At 38.4% G+C, this 22,835-nt stretch overlaps 1 protein-coding gene across 1 annotated transcript in view; it reads left to right on the top strand.

The window, feature by feature from the left end:
• The window catches only part of LOC114650417 (gamma-aminobutyric acid type A receptor subunit gamma3), a 1,188,096-nt gene that overhangs the window by 875,922 nt on the left and 289,339 nt on the right, over positions 1-22,835 (top strand). Inside the window, exon 10 of the mRNA XM_051927200.1 lies at positions 19,326-19,359. Within this exon, the coding sequence (XP_051783160.1) occupies positions 19,326-19,359 (34 nt within the window). The remainder of the gene's footprint in view (positions 1-19,325; positions 19,360-22,835) is intronic.

Here is a 22,835-nt window from a genome sequence, read left to right as displayed (position 1 = left end):
TCTTGAGAGGACAGATTATTTCATATCTTTCCCACAGAAATAAATTAGAAACCAAGAAAGTGTCAGAGCTAAGAAGCGAAATTACTAGAATAGATGAAGAACAAGCCAGGTGTCCAAGTGAAGCTCTTCACAGGAAAAGGCAGGCCCTGCATACAGAACTTAACATTTTAACAACTAAAGAAACTGAACAACTTATTTATAAGTCAAGACATCATTACTATGAACACGGAGAAAAACCTAATAAGCTTTTAGCTCAACAAATTCACAAACAAGAAGTTCGCAATGCAATACCAGTAATCACCAACACGAATGGAGAAGAAATCATTGGACAATAAAAATATAATGCACGCATTTAGAGATTATTATAAATCCTTATATTCTACTGAGTTCAAAGAAGACAACACACAATCTAACGCATTTCTGGATACATTACAGACACCACAAATAGATGTTTTAAGTGCTGAGGAACTGGATAAACCTCTGACGCTAACAGAATTACTAGATGCTATAAAGTCACTTCAAAGCGGGAAATCAGCAGGCCCTGATGGTTACCCCGTAGAATTTTATAAGAAATTCTCCACTCAGCTAGCTCCCCTCTTATTGGCAACATTTACAGAAGCTAGAGACAACCAAATACTACCTCAAACATTTCGTCAAGCATTAATGACTGTCTTTCCTAAACAAAATAAGGACTTGTTGCAATGTGCATCATACAGACCAATTTCACTCCTGAACAATGATGTTAAGATACTCTCAAAAATTCTAGCTAGAAGGATGGAGAAAGTGCTGCCCTCAGTAATATCACAGGATCAAACTGGATTTATTAAAGGACGACACCTATCTTCCAATCTCCGATGCTTGTTTAATGTTATATATTCAAAAGCAAAATCAAACACCCCAGAGATATTACTATCATTAGATGCAGAAAAAGCATTTGATATGATTGAAAGGAACTACCTTTTCACTGCATTGGAGAAATTTGGGTTTGGCCCGAATATTTGTGCATGGATCAAACTACTGTATACCAATCCAGAAGCTTCAGTTTGTATTAACAACATTTGCTCAAACTACTTTAAGCTAGAACGTGGTGCCAGACAAGGATGTCCCTTGTCACCACTGCTGTTTGTAATCGCCATTGAACCACTGGCGGTTCACTGTCGAAATTCTTATCAGATAAAGGGGATTATCAGAGAAGGACTAGAACAGAAAATTTCTCTATATGCAGATGATATGGTTTTATATACTGTATATCAGACCCAGAAAACACTGTGCCTGCAGTTCTAACAGCACTAACAGAATTTCGAAAGATATCCGGTCTCAGAATTAATCTGAATAAAAGTATACTCTTTCCAGTGAATTCACAAGCATATAATATTAGATTGGACACCCTACCTTTTACCATTGCAGGTCACTTTAAATACCTAGGGGTAAATATCACAAGTAAACATAAAGCTCTTTATGAACAAAATTTTGCTGTCTGTATGGAAAAAATTAAGCAAGACTTGCATAGATGGTCAACCCTTCATCTCACTCTAGCCGGAAGAATTAACGTTGTTAAGATGAATATCCTTCCTAAACTTATTTTTTTATTTCAAAACATTCCAATATATATCAATAAATCATTTTTGAAGCAATTAGATTCAACAATAACCTCATCCATTTGGAACTCAAAACACCCACGTATCCGAAGAGCTACAAAGACCTCAGGCAGAAGGTGGCAAAGTTTTACCTAATTTTCAGTTTTATTACTGGGCAGCAAACATACAAGCCATAAAAACCTGGACACAAATAAATGAACATACACAGGCTTGGTCCACAATAGAAGTAAAATCTTGTAGTACTTCTTTATACTCCCTGCTCTGTGCTCTAATAAATGCAAGTTATCACAAATATACTAATAACCCAATTGTGCTTTACTCACTCAGAATATGGAACCAACTTAGAAAGCATTTTAAGATGGAAAATCTTTTATCCGCGGCACCTCTGCAAGAGAACCACCTCTTTCAACCCTCACAAACATATCCAGTTTTTAATACCTGGAAAAGTTTTAGGATTAAAATGCTCAGATATCTATATATAGACAACATATTTGCATCTTTTGAACAATTACGTTCCAAATTCAACCTCCCAGCTACACATTTTTTTCCCTATCTTCAAATTAGAAATTTTGTTAAACAGAAACTGCCCGATTTTCCTCACCTCGTACCCTCCACCATGCTGGAAAAAATACTGCTCAATTTCGAGGAATTAAACACCATTTCCACATTATATAAAATCTTATTAGAGTCCCTACCTTTCAAAGACCCAAGAGGACATTGGGAAGAAGATCTCTTAATCAATATATCAGAAAAGGAATAGAAGGTAGCAAAGCAGAGAATTCACTCGAGCACCATATGTGCAAAACATACAATTATTCAACTAAAAATTATATATCGAGCTCATCTGTCTCGCTTAAAACTGTCCAAAATGTTTCCAAGGCAAGATCCAACCTGCGAATGCTGCAACCAAGCTCCTGCCTCACTGGGTCACATGTTTTGGACCTGCACCAAACTAACATCATTTTGGACCAAAATTTTTAAGTGCCTTTCAGACAGCTTTGGGGTCACAATCCCTCCTAACCCACTAACAGCTGTGTTCGGTGTTCTTCCAGACAAATTTGAAGTGGAGAAGGACAAGCAAACGGTGATTGCATTCACTACACTTTTGGCAAGCAGACTTATATTGTTAAATTGGAAGAATCCTAACTCTCCTCTGATAAGTCAGTGGGAAACTGATGTTTTATATTATTTGAAATTGGAAAAAATCAAATTCTCAGTTAGAGGATCTGTACAGAACTTTTTCAAAACCTGGCAGGATCTAATCAATATTATTTTAGAATAAGAGAAATAACTATTACCGCATTTATTTTCCTTCTCCATTTTTTATATATCTATGTATATTTCTTTCTTTCTTTTGTTTATTGTTGCCTTATTAAAAAGACATAAGCAATTCTCCTTTGGCTAAGCTCTCCTTCTCAGGGGTGGGGTTTGATTTGTCTTCAATTTTTCTTTTTTTTTGTTATAAATTGATCTATTTGTATGGAATGATTACAATAAAATTAATAAATAAAATAAATTTTTAAAAATATATATATATAAAAATGTGTAACAAGCACAACAATGCTATACTGACAAGAACCAAGAGGCGCTCAAAAAGAAGCTACTATATGCAGTACAAATGAAACTCTGCTGCTGCATAAAGCTGAAAAGAGAAGATACCTCACAATATTGATAAACTTACACAATATAATGAAATGATAATCAATGAGTAAAACCTTAAAAGCTAGCAGACTGACACTGTGTAGTACACAGTTTTATAATGAAGCCTATTGTTCATAAAATAAGGAACATCAACTGAAAAGCCAGAGAGCATTGTGGATTTTCAGTTTGTTTTAAATGTTAATATAGAAAAAAGTGTCCAGACAGATGTAAAAGAGAGTTAAAGAACACAGGGCCAATAAAACTGTCAAAACTCTTGCCAAGAATAAGGGGGCAGTGTGGTGTAATGGTTAAGGCTTTCGACTTCATACCCTGAGGTTGTGGATTCATATCCTGCTTCTGACACTGTGTGACCATGAGCAAGTCACTTCACCTGCCTGTTATTAAATTGGAAAAACAAAACAAACATAACCGTTTGCATCTCAGATGTTGTAAGTTACCTTGGATAAAGTTGTAAGAAAATTTAAATAAGTTATGTGATGGGATTTTAATACAGTGGGAACAAATTGAAATTGTTATGTAAGCAGTGTAAATGAGTATTGAGGAGCAGCAGAACAAATAGAATTTTAAGGTTGTAGCAAAGTTTTAAAGATAATACAATATCTTACAGAGCTAAAAAATTGGAACAAGTGCGACTGTGCTGTTATACAGGTGATGAACAAAACAACAAAACATCTAACAATATATTAATATCAAATAAGAACTAAGATTACTTTTTGCCATAAGAACAACTTTAATCCCTTTTTAATGCCGTGATAACAGTGTGCAGTGTAATACTACACTATCTTTCAAGAAGCAAAAGCCAGTTCTTAGAGGGATGATGGAGGTAGAAACCCATGCACCAGATCTTCCCAGTAAGCTTCAAGGATGTTTAGGTCTGGGAAGGTAATAGAATGGGTCTAATTGCGTCCAAATTTGAATGAAAACACTTTTGAATTAGTTTAGGAGAGGTAATTACCTTCCTCTAATAGTAGGACATCAGGAGGAACCTGAGTTTACACCATAGGTTGCACCTGGTCTAAAAACCTAGCTTCCAGTCCCTTAGCTATGATCTTACATGTAAAATAACTGACAAAGACATTGCTTGCTCTCGTTTTCTCCAAGCATAAATCTACCTGCATGTTGGATGAAAGATGACTCATCAAACCACATTACTTTTTGTCATTGTTGTCTGGTCCATATTTTGTTCTCCATACACCAAGTTAGACATTGTTGTGTGTTGGCCTTACATAAAGGCATTTTCCAAATGGGGGCCCAATCATAAATTCCATCATCCTGAAGCTTGTGACAAATAGTTGTTGTTGACACAGAGGTGCAGATTCAGTTCTGTAGTTAATTTTGAGGCTGCACTTGTATGGCATTTAACAACTATCCCCTGGCATTGATCTTCAATTTCCAACCACTGTTTCTCATTGCTGATGCAGTTTATCCATGTTTAGTACATTCTTTTTATTATTTTGAGACTGTTCCTTGTTGACATATAAAATAATTTTGGAAGTTTTGTGACCATGCACCTGCTATTTGGGCAACGACTATTTGGCCTCTTTAGAACTCTGCAAGTTACCACATGTTGCTTTGAAAACTCACATGTCAAAGGTTCTAATTGTCAGACCTCTTTTGCAGCTGACACATACTGCTGACTGGCAGTCATTCTCATTATTTATCTTTGCAGCTGCTTAAGCTTCTATTTCAAGTAGTTTTTGTAGGGGCAGAGCTGTCAACTGATCACCACCTGGTGGTGAGTTGGCTTCGATGGTGGGGGAGGATGCCGGTCAGGCCTGGTAGGCCCAAACGTGTTGTGAGGGTCTGCTGGGAATGTCTGGCAGAGCCCCCTGTCAGAAGTAGCTTCAACTCCCACCTCCGGCAGAACTTCGACCATGTCCTGTGGGAGGTGGGGGACATTGAGTCCGAATGGGCCATGTTCCGTGCCTCTATTGTTGAGGCGGCTGACTGGAGCTGTGGCCGTAAGGTGGTCGGTGCCTATCGTGGCGGCAATCACCGAACCCGTTGGTGGACACCGGCAGTGAGGGATGCTGTCAAGCTGAAGAAGGAGTCTTACTGGTCCCTTTTGTCCTGTGGGACTCTGGAGGTAGCTAATAGGTACCGGCAGGCCAAGCGGAATGCGGCTTCGGTGGTTGCTGAGGCAAAAACTCGGGCATGGGAGGAGCTTGGGGAGGCCATGGAGAACGACTTTTGGATGGCTTCGAGGAGATTCTGGTCCACCGTCCAGCATCTCAGGAGGGGGAAGCAGTGCAGTGTCAACACTGTATATGGTGGGGATGGTGCGCTGATGACCTCGACTCAGGACGTTGTGGGTCGGTGGGGGGAGTACTTCGAAGACCTCTTCAATCCCACTAACATGCCTTCCAATGAGGAAGCAGAGCCTGGGGACTCGGAGGTGGACTCCCCCATCTCTGGGACTGAGGTCACCGAGGTGGTCAAAAAACTCCTTGGTGGCAGGGACCCGGGGGTGGATGAGATACGCCCGGAGTTCCTCAAGGCTCTGGATGTTGTAGGGCTGTCTTGGTTGACACGTCTCTGCAACATCGCATGGACATCAGGGACAGTGCCTCTGGATTGGCAGACCGGGGTGGTGGTCCCCCTCTTTAAGAAAGGGGACCGGAGGGTGTGTTCCAACTACAGAGGGATCACATTCCTCAGCCTCCCTGGAAAAGTCTATTCGGGGGTTCTGGAGAGGAGGGTCCGTTGGATAGTTGAACCTCGGATTCAGGAGGAACTGTGTGGTTTTCGTCCTGGTCGCGGAACAGTGGACCAGCTCTACACCCTTAGCAGAGTCCTGGAGGGTGCATGGGAGTTCGCCCAACCAGTCTACATGTGTTTTGTGGACTTGGAAGAGGCGTTCGACCGTGTCCCTCGGGGAATCCTGTGGGGGGTGCTCCGGGAGTATGGCGTACCGGACCCCCTGATAAGGGATTGTTCGGTCCCTGTACAACCAGTGTCAGAGCTTGGTTCGCATTGCCGGCAGTAAGTCGAACCCGTTTCCAGTGAGAGTTGGACTGTGCCAGGGCTGCCCTTTGTCACCGATTCTGTTCATAACTTTTATGGACAGAATTTCTAGGCGCAGCCAGGGTGTTGAGGGGGTCCGGTTTGGTGGACTCAGGATTGGGTCACTGCTTTTTGCAGATGATGCTGTCCTGTTTGCTTCATCAGACCGTGATCTTCAGCTCTCTCTGGATTGGTTCGCAGTTGAGTGTGAAGCGGCTGGGATGGGAATCAGCACCTCCAAATCCGAGACCATGGTCCTCAGCCAGAAAAGGGTGGAGTGCCCTCTCAGGGTTGGGAGCGAGATCCTGCCTCAAGTGGAGGAGTTCTAGTATCTCGGGGTCTTGTTCACGAGTGAGGGAAGAATGGAGCGTGAGATCGACAGGCGGATTGGTGCGGCGTCCGCAGTGATGCGGGTTCTGCATTGGTCTGTCGTGGTGAAAAAGGAGCTGAGCCGTAAGGCAAAGCTCTCAATTTACCAGTCGATCTATGTTCCTACCCTCACCTATGGTCATGAGCTATGGGTAGTGACCGAAAGAACGAGATCGCGAATACAAGCAGCTGAAATGAGTTTCCTCCGCAGGGTGTCTGGGCTCTCCCTTAAAGATAGGGTGAGAAGCTCAGTCATCCGGGAGGGGCTCAGAGTAGAGCCGCTGCTCCTCTGCATCGAGAGGAGTCAGATGAGGTGGCTCGGGCATCTGATCAGGATGCCTCCTGGACGCCTCTCTGGTGAGGTGTTCCGGGCACGTCCAACCGGGAGGAGGCCCCGGGGAAGACCCAGGACACACTGGAGGGACTATGTCTCCCAGCTGGCCTGGGAACGCCTCGGGATTCTCCTGGAAGAGCTAGAAGAAGTGGCCGGGGAGAGGGAAGTCTGGGTATCTCTGCTCAAGCTGCTGCCCCCGCGACCCGACCTCGGATAAGCAGAAGAGGATGGATGGATGGATGGATGGATGGATGGATATTTTTTATAGGAATCTCAAAACATAAAACTGTTTCAAAAACACTGCAACTCCATAAGTCCTTTGCCCAAGGTTACGGATTTGCATTGTGGAAAAATGTTAGTTTATTGCCTTAATGTCTGATATTCTGGTAATGATTTGTAGATGGCCAAATCTTGTAGAATTTGCTTTGCCTCGAGTTTAGTGAAATGTTTGGAATATACTGCCAACTTGGCAAAGTGCATTGAAGACAATGGGGCTGGGGAATCATCTGCCAAATATACTAGATGCTTACTGTGGATAACATTTGACCTGAGCTGTGAGGCATGATTTGCAAACTGTGCCAACATGCCTCTCAGAGATGAAGTTATATTTTGAGTCCACAACACTCCAAGTCCTTTATGTATCCCTGCCTCTCCCAAGTTCCTGTCATTATGACTAACTAACACCTACAGAGCCTGTATATGCAAGGGATCAGCATTATATACTCTGAGGGCTGTCCCTGTCACTACCTGATTTACGCTACATAGCAAGGAGCATAACATGCATAATACAAGAGTGAAGACACTATGCACAATGAATCTATGCATAACAATTAAGTATTTTTATAATATTCATAGCACGGTCAGCTAATGTACTTCTCCCATTAAAATACTGTGAGGTTCTTATTTCTTTTTAATGCATGCGAGGTTTGAACTGCTTTTCCTGAAAGTATTGTAATGCTAAGAATATTGTAAACTCCTTAAGACTGAGTGTTAATTTAAGAGTGTTTCTCAAATTCCATTGTAACTAAAGTAGTGCAATAAATCCTTCATAATCTGTGTGCTTCAATTCCCACTCACCAGTCACAAAGTGCTTCTTAAACAGATTTCCTTTCACACCAACTGTAGTGACAGGCAGTAGTCAAAAAACAGAATATATTAAATTCACATAATGACAGCTCCCTGCAGATTTAGAATACTAAGATTTATACTTAAGATTATATTGTTTTGATGATGACATGAAACATTAAGCATTTATAGTGTTACATTTTATAGATAAATGGTTGAGGTTGTTTAAATAATTTATACTGTTAATAATTTCAGATTTATAAGTTGCTGATATTTCTAAGTTCTTTAAAAGTTTTGAACATTCAGATTTCCAAGGTTGTAGCTAGCTTTTCTTTAACAGAGATGATTTCCGTTTCGCAATTGGTTATGTGGAGAACGGGAAGAATGAAAATGGAAGGACAGGAACTGGGGGTTGATATACAGTGATCCCTCGCTATATCGCGCTTCGCCTTTCGCGGCTTCACTCCATCGCGGATTTTATATGTAAGCATATTTAAATATATATTGCGAATTTTTCGCTGCTTCGTGGGTTTCTGAGGACAATGGGTCTTTTAATTTCTGGTACATGCTTCCTCAGTTGGTTTGCCCAGTTGATTTCATACAAGGGACGCTATTGGCAGATGGCTGAGAAGCTACCCAGCTTACTTTTCTTTCTCTCTCTCTTGTGCTGACTTTCTCTGATCCTGACGTAGGGGGTGTGAGCAGGGCGGCTGTTCGCACACCTAGATGATACGGACGCTCGTCTAAAAATGCTGAAAGATTATCTTCACGTTGCTACCTTCTGTGTGCAGCTTTTAAGTATGCTGCACGGTGCTTAGCATACTTAAAAGCTCAAAGAGCACGTATTGATTTTTTTATCTGTCTCTCTCTATCTCTCTCTAATTCTCTCTCTCTCTCTCTCTCTCTCTCTGCTCCTGACGGAGGGGGTGTGAGCTGCCGCCTTCAACAGCTTTGTGCCGCGGTGCTTCGCATACTTACAAGCCAAACAGCACTATTGATTTGTTTGCTCCTTTGAAGAGGAAGATATGTTTGCATTCTTTTAATTGTGAGACTGAACTGTCATCTCTGTCTTGTCATGGAGCACAGTTTTAACTTTTGAAAAAGAGACAAATGTTTGTTTGCAGTGTTTGAATAACGTTCCTGTCTCTCTACAACCTCCTGTGTTTCTGCGCAAATCTGTGACCCAAGCATGACAATATAAAAATAACCATATAAACATATGGTTTCTACTTCGCGGATTTTCTTATTTCGCGGGTGGCTCTGGAACGCAACCCCCACGATGGAGGAGGGATTACTGTATACAACAGCAATAAAGAAAGTCCACCTGGAAGAACATCTGTCTGTGTCTCTGAGTAAATCCTCATGAACCTAACACTTACATGTTATTTGAATTAAACCAGTAGGCTGTAAGTAATGCCGATTCATACACCTAGACTCTTAGAGCCTCATTAGACCTGCCATAAGGGTTTTCTGCATTGAACATACAGGTGATTTTGCAATCAGTAAGGACTTTTTATGGATGCCATGTCTTCATTTGAGCCAAATCAATAGAATATAAAAATAAACAATAAGTATGTTGGTTGATGGCTACTGAGTGAAACTTTGTATCCCATGTTGTCTGTATCTGTAACTAATACTTAGACAAGTGTCTAAGAATGATACGATATAGCACATCAGCAAAGTCACAACATGTTAAAATGCAAGTTTCAGTGTGGTTGCCAGGAACGAAGGACAGACATCCTGGTCGGGATACAGGAAGGTTTCATACTGGCTAGGGGGCCATAATATAAGGACCAGGCAAACATGCTTACCAGGAGCAGATCATTCCCCAACACGTGTTCGTCAGGGCTAAACCCAATTAGGACATCTGGAATTGGAGTCCAAAAATGCAGTTCTGTCAGGGTCTTTGGGGACAACCAGAGGACTCTGCCAGGGGAGGATTGCCCTGTTTTCCACACGACCTGGAAGTGCTCTGGACAACTTGGGCAGGAGACCAGGAGGAATTCCTGAGTCAACCTTAAAAGAAAGTCTTTAATTTAATCAGAATCAGAAGGCAGTAGGCAACACTCTTTTGGAGAAGGAATTGTAAATGATGTATTTGCACTGGTGTTCTTATGAAAAGGTGTCTTTGTCAAATAAAAATAATTTATTTGAACCTGGAATTGTGTTGGTTATCACTATGTCTGTGGTTTGGGGCTCAATGGCTCAACCTAGTGGTTATAACAGGCATAGCTAATACTTGTGGGAAATGTGCTTCTTCTGTTTTCGGAAGTGAAATTTGTGGGGGTTTTATTATTGCATTACACTCAAGTTATTTTTTATATATTTGTCAAATATAAACACTGTGCAACATCTGCAGCAGTATGGGAATTTCAATGCATAATTAAATGTATTTGCTTTATTTAATGATGTAGAAGTGAAAACAAATTATATGACTTAAATATATACAGAATGAATTTACAGATTGTCACTAAGCTGTCTAGGTGGTGTCTGTATGTCTGAAGGAGAGTAAAATAGGTTTTAATTTGCAGGCTTATGTTCTTCATTGTCTCCTACCACTTTTGTTTTTCTTGGTGTTGGAAAGACCACTTGTGTCTCTGCTGTCATCTAAAAGAGGAACAGGCTGTTCTTTGGAAAAGTGTGATTTTTTTAATAGTGTTTGTCTATCATTTCTTCTGCATTCATTGTAGAAATGTCTCAAATTTTGTGCTTATTTATATGCTTTGCCGTATTTGGTCATTAAATTATAATGTCAAGTTTACTTTATATTGCTTTTCACAAGTTTATTTGAGTCCTGAAGAACCAATATTGAAAACATGTAATATATATTGTCAATCGATTGCTTTTAGCGTAATTGTAATGCTTTTTTGAAGGCAATCCTAGGGATGGAGTTAACAAAGTAGAATTTTACACTCCCTAGTAAATTGGTCATTTAAAAGGGGTTTTGGGAAATGCATATGAAAAAGTAACTTGAGTTACGTACATGCATTGTGGAATTGCTTTTTAATTTCTAAGATTTATAATTTTTGAGAAACACAGCCCCACTCAGGCAGTGACATCTTGCATGCTTGTATATGTTGCAAATTATTCACATATGCACAAAGCAGGTGGGTCAGCACCTTAAAGTGTGAGGGGGAGTAAATTTTCAGTACACATGTGTGAAAGTTCTGCTCATGTACACCACAAATTCTGTAGATATTTATATTAATAAATATATATATATGATATAGACCTCAGTATGTGCGTCTCGGGAACTGCAGGTCTGACATTGTGGTCAGCAACACAGGAGTGCCGCAGGGGAATGTACTTTCTCCGGTCCTGTTCAGCCTATATACATCGGACTTCCAATACAACTCGGAGTCCTACCACGTGCAAAAGTTCGCTGACGACACTGCTATCGTGGGCTGCATCAGGAGTGGGCAGGAGGAGGAGTATAGGAACCTCATCAAGGACTTTGTTAAATGGTGCTACTCAAACCACCTACACCTGAACACCAGCAAAACCAAGGAGCTGGTGGTGGATTTTAGGAGGCCCAGACCCCTCATGGACCCCGTGATCGTCAGAGGTGACTGTGTGCAGAGGGTGCAGACCTATAAATACCTGGGAGTGCAGGTGGATAATAAATTGGACTAGACTGCTAATACTGATTCTCTGTGCAAGAGAGAACAGAGCCGGCTATACTTCCTTAGAAGACTGGCGTCCTTCAATATCTGCAATAAGATGCTGCAGATATTCTATCAGACGGTTGTGGCGAGCGCCCTCTTCTATGCGGTGGTGTGCTGGGGAGGCAGCATTAAGAAGAAGGACGCCTCACGCCTGGACAAACTGGTGAGGAAGGCAGGCTCTATTGTAGGCATGGAGCTGGACAGTTTGACATCTGTGGCGGAGCGACGGGTGCTCAGCAGGCTCCTATCAATTATGGAGAATCTACTGCATCCACTAAACAGTGTCATCTCCAGACAGAGGAGCAGCTTCAGCAACAGACTGCTGTCACTGTCCTGCTCCACTGACAGACTGAGGAGATCGTTCCTCCCCCAAACTATGCGACTCTTCAGTTCCACCTGGGGGGGTAAACGTTAACATTATTCAAAGTTATTGTCTGTTTTTTACCTGCATTTTTATTACTCTTTAATTTCATATTGTTTTTTGTATCAGTATGCTGCTGCTGGAGTATGTGAATTTCCCCTTGGGATTACTAAAGTATCTATCTATCTATCTATCTATCTATCTATCTATCTATCTATCTATCTATCTATCTATCTATCTATCTATCTATCTATCTATCTATCTATCAATAGCACAGAGCAGGTAGTGACGGTCCCATCCGGAAATTGGCCACTACAACTCTATGATGTCACACTGTGCTTGCAAAGCATCATGGGTCACGTGGAAAAAAAGTTTGCTTAAGTCGGCCACATGGCTAATTTTAAGGGAAGAATTCAGTGAACAAGATAACTGGTAAAACCAGAAATTTGCTGTGAAAAACACTTCTATCAACACTACTCATAGCTTTCTAAGGCCCAATTCAACTCTTGGTTTTATTCTTTTCTCTTCAGTTGAATTTTTGAGCTATTGTTAGCGATTCCTGGAAATTCTTGTTTGACTACGATAACAGTTAAACCTTTTGTTTTTTTGATAACAATCCCAAATCTAGTTAGAAACCTTTTGTTCTAGTTTCTCATCTACTCGTCTGTGCCTAATAACATCTAGCAGCTGCTATCTTCCACTTTGTCAGCAGGCTTTTCAAAGAGGGTGGGTGGAAATGAAAAAATAGGTGAAGAGTGTTGGCCCTGTGATCCAGCTCAACCACTTTGACTATTTGTGTCAGGCATAGCATAAACCACAAATGCTAAAGTAATTTGCTTTGGGCCACTTACAAAACCTCCACCATCAAATATCAGATTGAAAACTTTTTTCTCAATGAAAAACCTGCTTCAAAAAACATGCAGCACGAAATAGCAATTTTTAACATTACAAGTAACGTTTTTAAAAAATAATGCCCCTTTGAGTAAAAACTAGTAAAATAAAAAAAAGTAGTATTGTTTGGTTTAAATCATTTGCCCCAAAATGTCATTTTAAAGTCATAACCATAGTAATAGTGAAACTATTACGAAATTAGGTTATCAGTAGCAATACAAAAAATGATAGCTCCAGGACATGCATAAAAATGTATATATATGTCAAAATTCACCAGATGATAACATTTCGTTCTGCTGACATAAATCATACACTGTTACAAACATGATTTTACAAGACAAAGATCACATAAAATATTTTACATTTTCAAAAAGATGTGAACATCCCTAGCCAAAAGCACAAGACCTTACATGACATATAGATATAATATTCTTGCAAACCATTTTGTAAATTTCATTACTGCAGATAAATCTTTTTGACTGTAACTTGCTTTTAGCCATTGGCATAACACTAACTTATTTAAATGACCTGGCAAAATATGATGCTTAGCACACACATGGCAAACAATCCACTTCCTTCTGTTCTTTCTCTTTGGCTCAATAAATACGTTTTAAAAACAAGTGACATATTTATATTCTAATGAAAAATGCATTTAGACTTTTTAAAAGAGTTTCTGTCTTAATTTTTTGAGAGAATGAAACACAAAACAAATGTTATTTTACAACTTTAAATCTACATATTCATGAGAATGAAAAGGTAATTTACTGTATTTCTTATTCAAATTTTCATCTCAAATCCAAATAATCTGGTTACACAGCAAAATTAAAATTTCTGACTTTACTGCCCCAGAGCTTGATCAGTTCCAGTTGTGTGCCTGATGCTTCTAAGACTCTGAATTGAATAAGCACTTTCAGAAACTTAATGGATGCCGACGGATTTATGGAGGACACTATATCAACAATCTAAATTTAAACTTCTCTTTTTCTGCATTGTGTACTGAGAGTAAGAATGATTGATTTCTTTTAACAAATGCCAGCTTAAAAAATTATTTTCAGATATTCACAGTCACTTAAAAAATACTAGCTGGATGAAGTCGAGAAAAAAGAGTGTAATTGCTTAAAAACAGAATCATTCTGTCTATCAAGGTACTGTGAGAAATCATGTAAGGGCAAGCTTCACTATTTTCCTCAAACAGCAAATTAAAAATGTCAATCCGCCCTTCTTATTCTATCCCATTATTTCAAGACTGCACAAAAAAATGAGAATGTCAAATGCAGGAAGAAAATAATTGCAAACACAGTAAAACACACAGTATTCAGAAATGTGTTCATTTAAATTCAGTCATGCTGGCTGGAATGACTTCTGTTTAACAAGTAGTAAGTGAGAAATATTCACACATTAGTTGTATGATATGCTTCATAACATGGTGTGAATTGAGAAAATCAGGCGTAAGCACTGTGAGAAGAACACCTATATTAACATGTCATATCCTTATTGTAAGGTCTAATCTTAGAAAGTTAATGCTTTAAGTTAAACTCATATTAGTACATGCTTAATTTGAATAGAATATAATTTTCTTTTATAGCCATAGACAATGGTATAGTCTTTTACCCCCTGTAAGTTAATATCTTGCTCTGTCTGTAATACAGTGTGTTAATTGAGCCGGTTATCATTTAGAATAGGTCCCAGTGCAATCAGGGCCTGAAAGACCCATTTACAATATGAAAATAGGATAGGCATACAGTTTTCTGACCGTTTAGAAATGGTTCAACTGTATGAGGGAACTTAAAAAAACAAACAAGACATATAAGCCTTAAACAAAACTTTTTAAAAAAATCAGAACTTCTCTTTACTTTGCAGTACCATTTTGTTCTCTATTTTTGTGTGAGCTGTTTTACTTTGAATGCTTACTAAAGTTTTTAAAATGAAGATATTTTGTCTGTGAAATCATTTGAACGCATCAAGCTTTTGCCAGAATTCCTTGAAGCATACTGATGCTGCAGACTTTGGTAATTTTGGGTAAACGCAGCTACATTTATTCTTATACTGCCTTTATTTTACAAAAGTAAAAACTTGAAACTATAATAGTTCAGATCCAAAATGAGTAAGTTACATTATCCTGTAAATGAAGTTTACAAAAGAATATTGTTTACCAAAAATATAAAATCCAAACTGAATCTAATCTGAAATCTTAGTTTGCTTAATGACTGTAAATTATAATTCAAAAAGAATACCAAAGCATAAAAGCAGATACTTTTTATTGTGCATGTCAGGTTCATTGCTTACAATTATAAAACCAATATATTTGATTTACTTGCTTGTATGTTTTTGTTGTTCTAGTTTTCCTTACATATTCATATGATTGGATTATAGGTGCCAACCTGTTTTTCACCTGACTGTATCAAAGAATACATTATGCCTGGACAATGACCAACCCTGACTGTATATATACATTAGGTATCCCAGTGCTATATCTTGGGTATTTTTTGATTCACTCTTTTTCCTAATTTTACCTGTTAATATCCTGAAAGTAGCGTGCAAATCATGGAGTACATACTAACATACCATATAAAGCACAAATCAGTTGTGATAATTGGCACAGTGACTTCCTCCCATAAGGTCTACAATGTCTGTGACTACTTCTAAGGGATGGACAAAAAAACTTTCATGGATTTGGTGCCTTCATCAGGGCTGGATTAACCGTTAAGCAAAATAAGAATGTGCTTAGAGCATCAAGGGTAGGGAGGCACCAAAGAAATTGGTGATTTACCATGAACCATATGATGCAAAATTGCAAATGGTTTCACAAAAAGGAGCTCCCACATTAAATGAAAAAATTACATACATATATCCTATATACAATAATAAAAATAGTATTAAAAGAGGTTAATGATATACATTAATCTTGGGAAAACAACAAAATTAGAAGCTGATAACTGCCATGTGGTCCACCGAGGCTCACGTGATTGTTCCTGTCTTGGTCATGTCGGCTGTCCCATTCAGTAATCTACTCTGAGTTAGTGCAGCTCAGCATTGCCAGACTTATGATAATTATTGTATATGTACGATAATTTTATGACATATATGACAATACATAGCATGCCATTATCATATGCATTTTCTACGATAAGTTGAAAAAATTGTAATTTTGTACAGTAGTTTATAAGATTAGTTTTGAGGATCTGATCAAAGTTTTCAAATATAAAAAAGTGGAAACATACAAAAATAAACATTATTTTCCATCTTATTGTAAGTATTGTTTCATTTTGAAAAATAAAATTTTATTTTATTATTTATTATTATTTATATTTTGAATTAAATATGCCTATATATGAGGCACCAAAATCTTTAAGGGTTTAGTGCCTCTAATGGTCTTAATCCGGCCCTTGCCTTCATCAATTGCTGAATTGAATATTATGCACAAACACTTACAATGGAATATAGTTACGAAAATCCTTTACATTTCAACTTGAAGGTGACTGTATCGACATACAGCACCACAATTGAAACAAGCCAAATCAAATCAAATCAATTTACGTTTGTCACAGTTCTATATACTGTACAATACAATATGAAGTGAAATGCTTAGTTGCTAAACTCCGAGACTGTGCATTATGTAAAATATGAAAGAACAACAAACAATACATGACTTTATACATACCATTAAAAATCAGTTAGTTGAATGACAGCAACAGTATGCATTATATTCAAATTATGAAAAAATTAAATAATGTAATGACTTAAATAACTAAATATAAGAAAATGAATAATAGTGTACCGTTTAACTTTAGACACCTTCCTCATTTAGGACGCGTTTGGACTGTGGAAAGAAGCTCCTCCTCAGTCTCTCTGAACGATACTTTAAGCAGCTGTATTGTTTCCCGGATCGCAGCACATAGTAAAGGCCATTGTTGGGATGGCTGGCATCACTGATTATTTTCTTTGCCCTGTTCGACATCACTTGATATAAATGTTGTGAAAGTTAGGAAATACACACCTAGTAATGCGTTCAGTTGAACGCACCACTCTCTGCACAGCCTTACAGTCCTGCTGTGTTGTGTTTGAAAACCAGGCAGCAATACTTCCTGTCAGGCAGCGGAGTGTAGAGACTTATAGAGGTGCTGCAGTAAAACTCTTGGGCACATTCCAGAAATTTAATTAGAGTCTATACTAAAACAATTTCATGGGCTATAATGTAATTGTACTCGTATCTAGTCATTCTTCTGGTCATTGTAGTAGCCAGACTTTTAAATTAATATTAATAAGCTATTGCAAAGTATTTATAATAAACTGTTTATTCTCATTTTCCAAGGCATCAAAAGATCTTTTTTTTTTGAAAACCTAAAATTTTGTCTCTAATTAAAAAGAGAAAAATATTTTATAAAATGTAAAGCAAATTGTTCTGTACCCTACATAATACTATGGAACAGAAATAACGTTTCTTTAACCTTTCAGTTCATTTTTGAAGCAGTTTCTGGATTTATAACAAAATTCCTTCATATATATCTATTTGAATATGTCAATAACTTTAGATTGGTCTATTGCAGTATCTTCTTCAGTGGATAGGAGGAGGAGATCAGAAAGCCTCTCCTCACTCTTATGTACTTCTGATTTCACCAGTTTCAGTTTTAAAAATGGGTGCCCAACTGAGGCTGTTGTGACAGGTAATGTGGTGCACATTTTGACGAGTTCACTCAAACAGGGAAAGACAGCTTCAGCCCTATTCTGCTTTAAGGTTGTCAATAGGGTTTGCATGCATACTTGGACAAGTCAAATGTGGGGTGGAACACGCCGAACTCAGTCTGCAGTCATTCCTCAACTATACTGTCGAAATCACACTCTTTTGACTGCCTGGATATTTTCCTGATGTGTATGTGTGGTCCAGTTTGAAAACACAGTGAGTGTGTGTCACAGTTATTATGATGCACTGAGGGTTTTTGTGTTTAAAGTTTGTTTAATTAGTTTGATTATGCAAATTTGCACTTTGTGGTTTTCTCAGGTTTTTCTTTCTTTTGAGCACTTGATTAATTGATTATTTTCATATTTTTGTATTTGTTGTACTGTTTAATTGAATGGGTGTTTTAATGTGTCCTGTGTAATTGTTTTTCACTATTTAATTAGGTGGGGATTGGACTAAACCCTGCATTCAATGAAGGAAGAAGGAGATTCTGAGGCAGAGTTAGGGAACGATAGGTCACTGGAGCTAGTTTGAGGAAAAAACCAATAAACAGTTGTAGAATGCCATGAAAGAGATTGAAAACTAACAAAATGAACCTGATACATGGCATTGTTTTTTCTTCAAAGCAAAAAGCTGCCACTATAAAGTTAAGTATCACTGAAGCTGGTGGCTTAGCCACTGATATCAGCAAATTGGCACCCTACTCAATCAGGTAATTGTTGGCTTTTATTTTGCTGTTTAGACGCCACACCCCCCCCCCCCTTTATTTTTGTGTTGCAGTGTTCATCATTTCGAAGATGACGTTCCCAAGTGGACTGCAGTGGGCATCAAAATCATTCCTCTAAAACTACATTAAATAGTTATTGTGAGAAAAGGCGCTATATTGCGCCTGACCCGACACAGATTCACATGGGAGGCACAGATAAAATAAATCAAATATTTATTTTTCTTCAACTGGAGGGCTTATCTTCCCCGTAATCCCTCCAGCCACAACACAGTCCCAAGCACAGTACAGTAAGCAATCACCACAAGTAAACACTCACTTCTTTTACCACCACTCTTCCCTGGCAACCTCGTCCTCTTCCTCCTGATTCTGGCCACTGAGTGGTGGTCGCTGGCTCCCTTTATTGGATACCCGGAAGTGCTCTAGGTGCTTGATTGCCGACATCCGGCTGCACTTCCGGGTGTGGCGAAACCAACGCCCAAAAGGGGCCAGCAGCTCCTACTGCAGCACCCCCTGGCGGCGCCTGCGGAACCCAACAGGGCTGCACAGAACTCCAACCCCCCTGAAGCCCTGGGGGAGTCCGAGGCACCGCTGCAACCCAGGGAGGTTGCCATTTAGCATCCAGGGGGAGATACTGGGTTTCCCACCCTTGTCCACCTGGTATATAGCTATGTGAAGGCATGGGCCCCGGCCATCCTTCACATTATATTATATGACACTTTATGATAATGGGCAGGGTGGTAAGGAGACCTGGGTTCACTTCCCGGGTCCTCCCTCCATGGAGTTTGCATGTTCTCCCAGTGTCTGCGTGGGTTTCCCCCCACAATCCAAAGACATGCAGGTTAGGTGCATTGGTGATCATAAATTGTCCCTAGTGTGTGCTTGGTGTGTGTGTGTGTGTCCTGTGGTGGGCTGGTGCCCTGCCCGGGGTTTGTTTCCTGCCTTGCGCCCTGTGATGGCTGGGATTGGCTCCAGCAGACCCCCGTGACCCTGTGTTCGGAAATAGCGGGTTGGATAATGGATGGATAGATGGATGATAATGGGCTACGTTCTGCATTTGACTGTCATCTCTTGACTTGCTATAGGGCATTTTGTGGCCAGTCGGTTAATGGTGAAGCTCTTTGAGCTGTAATTTTTTTTTTTATCTTTCCTTTACATCCTGTCATGAGCATAGCACTTTATTTGTATAGCACATTTTCATACAAATAGTGTAGCTCAAAATTCTTTACAAGATGAAGGAAAAAAAAGTTTATATGAAACAAAAATAAGATTAGGCAATACTAAGTAACAAAGAATAAAGTAAGATCAGATGGCCAGGGAAGACAGAAAAAAACAAACAAAAAAAAAAACTCCAGAGAGCTGGAGAAAAAACAAAACAAAATCTGCATGGGTTCCAAGGCCACAAGAACAGCAGAGAATAGTAGGGATTAGTACAGGTTGTGGAGCCTTGATGAAAATGATAATTCAATGCACATATAGCTTAACAGGGATAAACTAAAATGTAGCTATGAGAAAGCCATGTAAAACAATGGGATTTTAGCAGTTTTTTAAAATGCTCCACTGTATTAGCCTGGTGAATTTCTATCAGTAAGCTATTCCAGATTTTAGGTGCATAACAGCAGAAGGCTGCCTCATCACTTCTTTTACGTTTAGCTCTTGGTATTATAAGCAGACACTCATTCGAAGATCTAAGGTTACGACTTGGAGTGTAAGGTGGCAGGCACTTAATTCAGACTTTTTCTTTTTTAACATGGAGATTATGACCATCACTTAAAGTGCATTTATGATGTAAACATAAAACAGAAGTAAACATTAGCTAAGAACGCAGTAATGCTTCATCCTTGTTAGCCACAAATAAAATCTATTCTTGCTATCAACCTAGAAAACAGTAGCTGCAGGTTCATAAATTTTAGTTTAATATACAGTACAAGCTGCTGTTCTCTCGGTGCTTGTTCTACCTTTAGCATTTTTCACTGCTTTTATGAGAAAACAATCATTTTCATATTATTTATATTTCTCTAAACACGTTATAAAATAGTTTATAATAGTATGGAGTGCATTTGCTGAAAAAGTTATTTGATATAAAATATTAAGCTTTGCACTCAAAACACCTGAATATTTCTCATAAATGATACAACTTACTTGTTCTGATTCAAAATTGGTCTTTGTCAATTTTTCACTGAATACCATTTATCCAATTGGTTAAATGTCAGAAATGTAGATTACCGGCAAATGTCAAATGTAGATTACCGGCACAATCAAATTCAGCCCAATTGGGTGGAAGCTGTCATAATCTAGCAACACTCATGTATTCTTCGTTTAGCTGTGCGTGCAACTTTCCATTATGAAGATGATGGAGGTAGAGAAGTTAGTTTTACTGTTTTGACTGCCTTCATAATCTGGGATTTTGAGCAATAAAAAGTAATTTTGTTATGCCTTTTCAAATACTGTCTAATACAATTGCCCACTTAAATCAACCTCCTTAATACATCTCATGCAAATGACCAAGCAAAGCCCGGCATTGCTGTCTTCTCCACCCTTAGCGTACATTGCAAAGTCAGAGCCAGATTTATGGTAGTATATGCATTAAAGTAAAGTGCACAAAAAAGGGTGATTGGTGGGGTTTTATGCAATGGGGCTCATAAATGGCTCCCCTATCTCCCGGTCACAATGGAAAGAAGCACTGTGTCATTTTTTACATTTTTGTGACAGAGGAAGATAGAACTTTATTTATTTGTCCCCAGAGGGAATTTTGATTTGTTTTTATTTTGTTTGTATCACTATCCATATGAGGTCAAAGTGACAATTTCATAATCGGCATATAACAAACAGAGAACATTGTCAGGACTGTCACACTGCTAGTGGGCTAGGGAAGATTTTTACACATTTTGTTTTTGAAGAGAGGTAAGTAAAATGAAAATTAAAAAAAAATTAAGTTTGTTTGAAAAACAAAAATCAAGGAAGGAAAGATAAAAAAGAACATTTTGATTTTTTGGGGGACAACTTAGTAAGACTCAAAGATAAAACCCATATCATTTTGGGAACTGGTGTCTTTTGTATTGGTCCAGGACAGCAAGGCTTTAAGACATTTTAAATGTCAAGAAAAGAGTGTTTAGGTTGCAATATTCATTTCTGTCATGGAAGAGTTTGGCTGTATGTGAGGCGCTTGGGTAGGGAAAGGAAACGTGCTAAGTTATTAGAATCATGCAATAATTTGAGTCATATTGAATTCAGTTTGCTTGCGTGTACTATCACCGAAAAAGAGAACATGAGAGTCTTCAGCATTCCTGGGTTTTTGGCGGACAGGATTTGAATCTTATGTGTATACTTAATAAAGAAAAAAAGGGCTTTCACTTTTTCTCAGATCTGGAATCTTATTGTGTATATTTATTACAGAGAAAAGGGCTTTCACATTTTCTTTGGTCATGTTTCCAACCTATCTCCCTTAATGAGCTTTGTGTTTTCTCTCTCAAACACACATACTCTTTGAAGCGACTTAAAATATGATGTTCCCTTGACTAAGAATTCTGATTTCTCCCAAAATAAATAGTTTTTCTGAACAATTTACCTGCTAGGATCTGGCTTTTCATTGAACACAATGCCTCAACTTCAAGCTTTGCCACTCAAACTAAAGCTAATTATTTAGGGGGCAAATACAAAATTACATTTTTTACATTTACTTTTCACCCAGCTAGCTCATAACCCATACTAGTTTCTCAGAAATCTAATAAATCTGTGGAGCACTTTTTTAGGTCCTTTTTTTAACTTGCACACCATTACAAGATTTTATAATTAATATATTCATTCAAGTTACTACATTTAGTATTATAAGTTTTTATAATAAACATATTAATTGAAGTTATTAATCCTACATTTATGATAAATTACTGCTGATAAATTTTAAAACTTGCTAAAAGATATAATGGAAATTTTAATTTTAAGATTAAATGCATTTTTTCGAGTGAATTAAATTGTACTACAAGACAAAGAAACACTTGATTGGTGCTGATACACTGCTTTGTTAAGCTGACCTACTTGCTAATGATACTGAAATTATTGACCTTGTGAAAAGATTTTTTGATTGGTAAGTGTACATATTAAATCAAAATGTTAAGTGCAATTTGATGAAATGCATTATAATTCTTTTTTTTTTATTTATAGTGCATCTACCAAATTTTTTAACCAACTGCCTACATACTGAAAAGTATTGATGCAAAATCCTAAAACCAAGTAGCACAGAGTCTTCAAAGTTATCATGTTGTATTGTGCTTGCTGCTAAAAATGGTTTGATACCCTGGGACCAGAGATGAAAATCACCGTATCTCAGTGTCTGCACAATATAATTCCAGTGGAGTCTTTATCTACCAAATAAAAATTTCCACTAAGGAAATATCCATTGTAAACATACTATTACTGTGTAAGATTAACAGCTCAATATGTTGGACAAATACAGTAGGCACAAATAATTTTTTACACTACAACTGC

This window comes from Erpetoichthys calabaricus, chromosome 4 (genome assembly GCF_900747795.2).
Source record: "Erpetoichthys calabaricus chromosome 4, fErpCal1.3, whole genome shotgun sequence".
In the NCBI taxonomy this organism is placed as follows: domain Eukaryota; kingdom Metazoa; phylum Chordata; class Cladistia; order Polypteriformes; family Polypteridae; genus Erpetoichthys; species Erpetoichthys calabaricus.
This window is presented reverse-complemented; position numbering and strand designations above follow the sequence as displayed.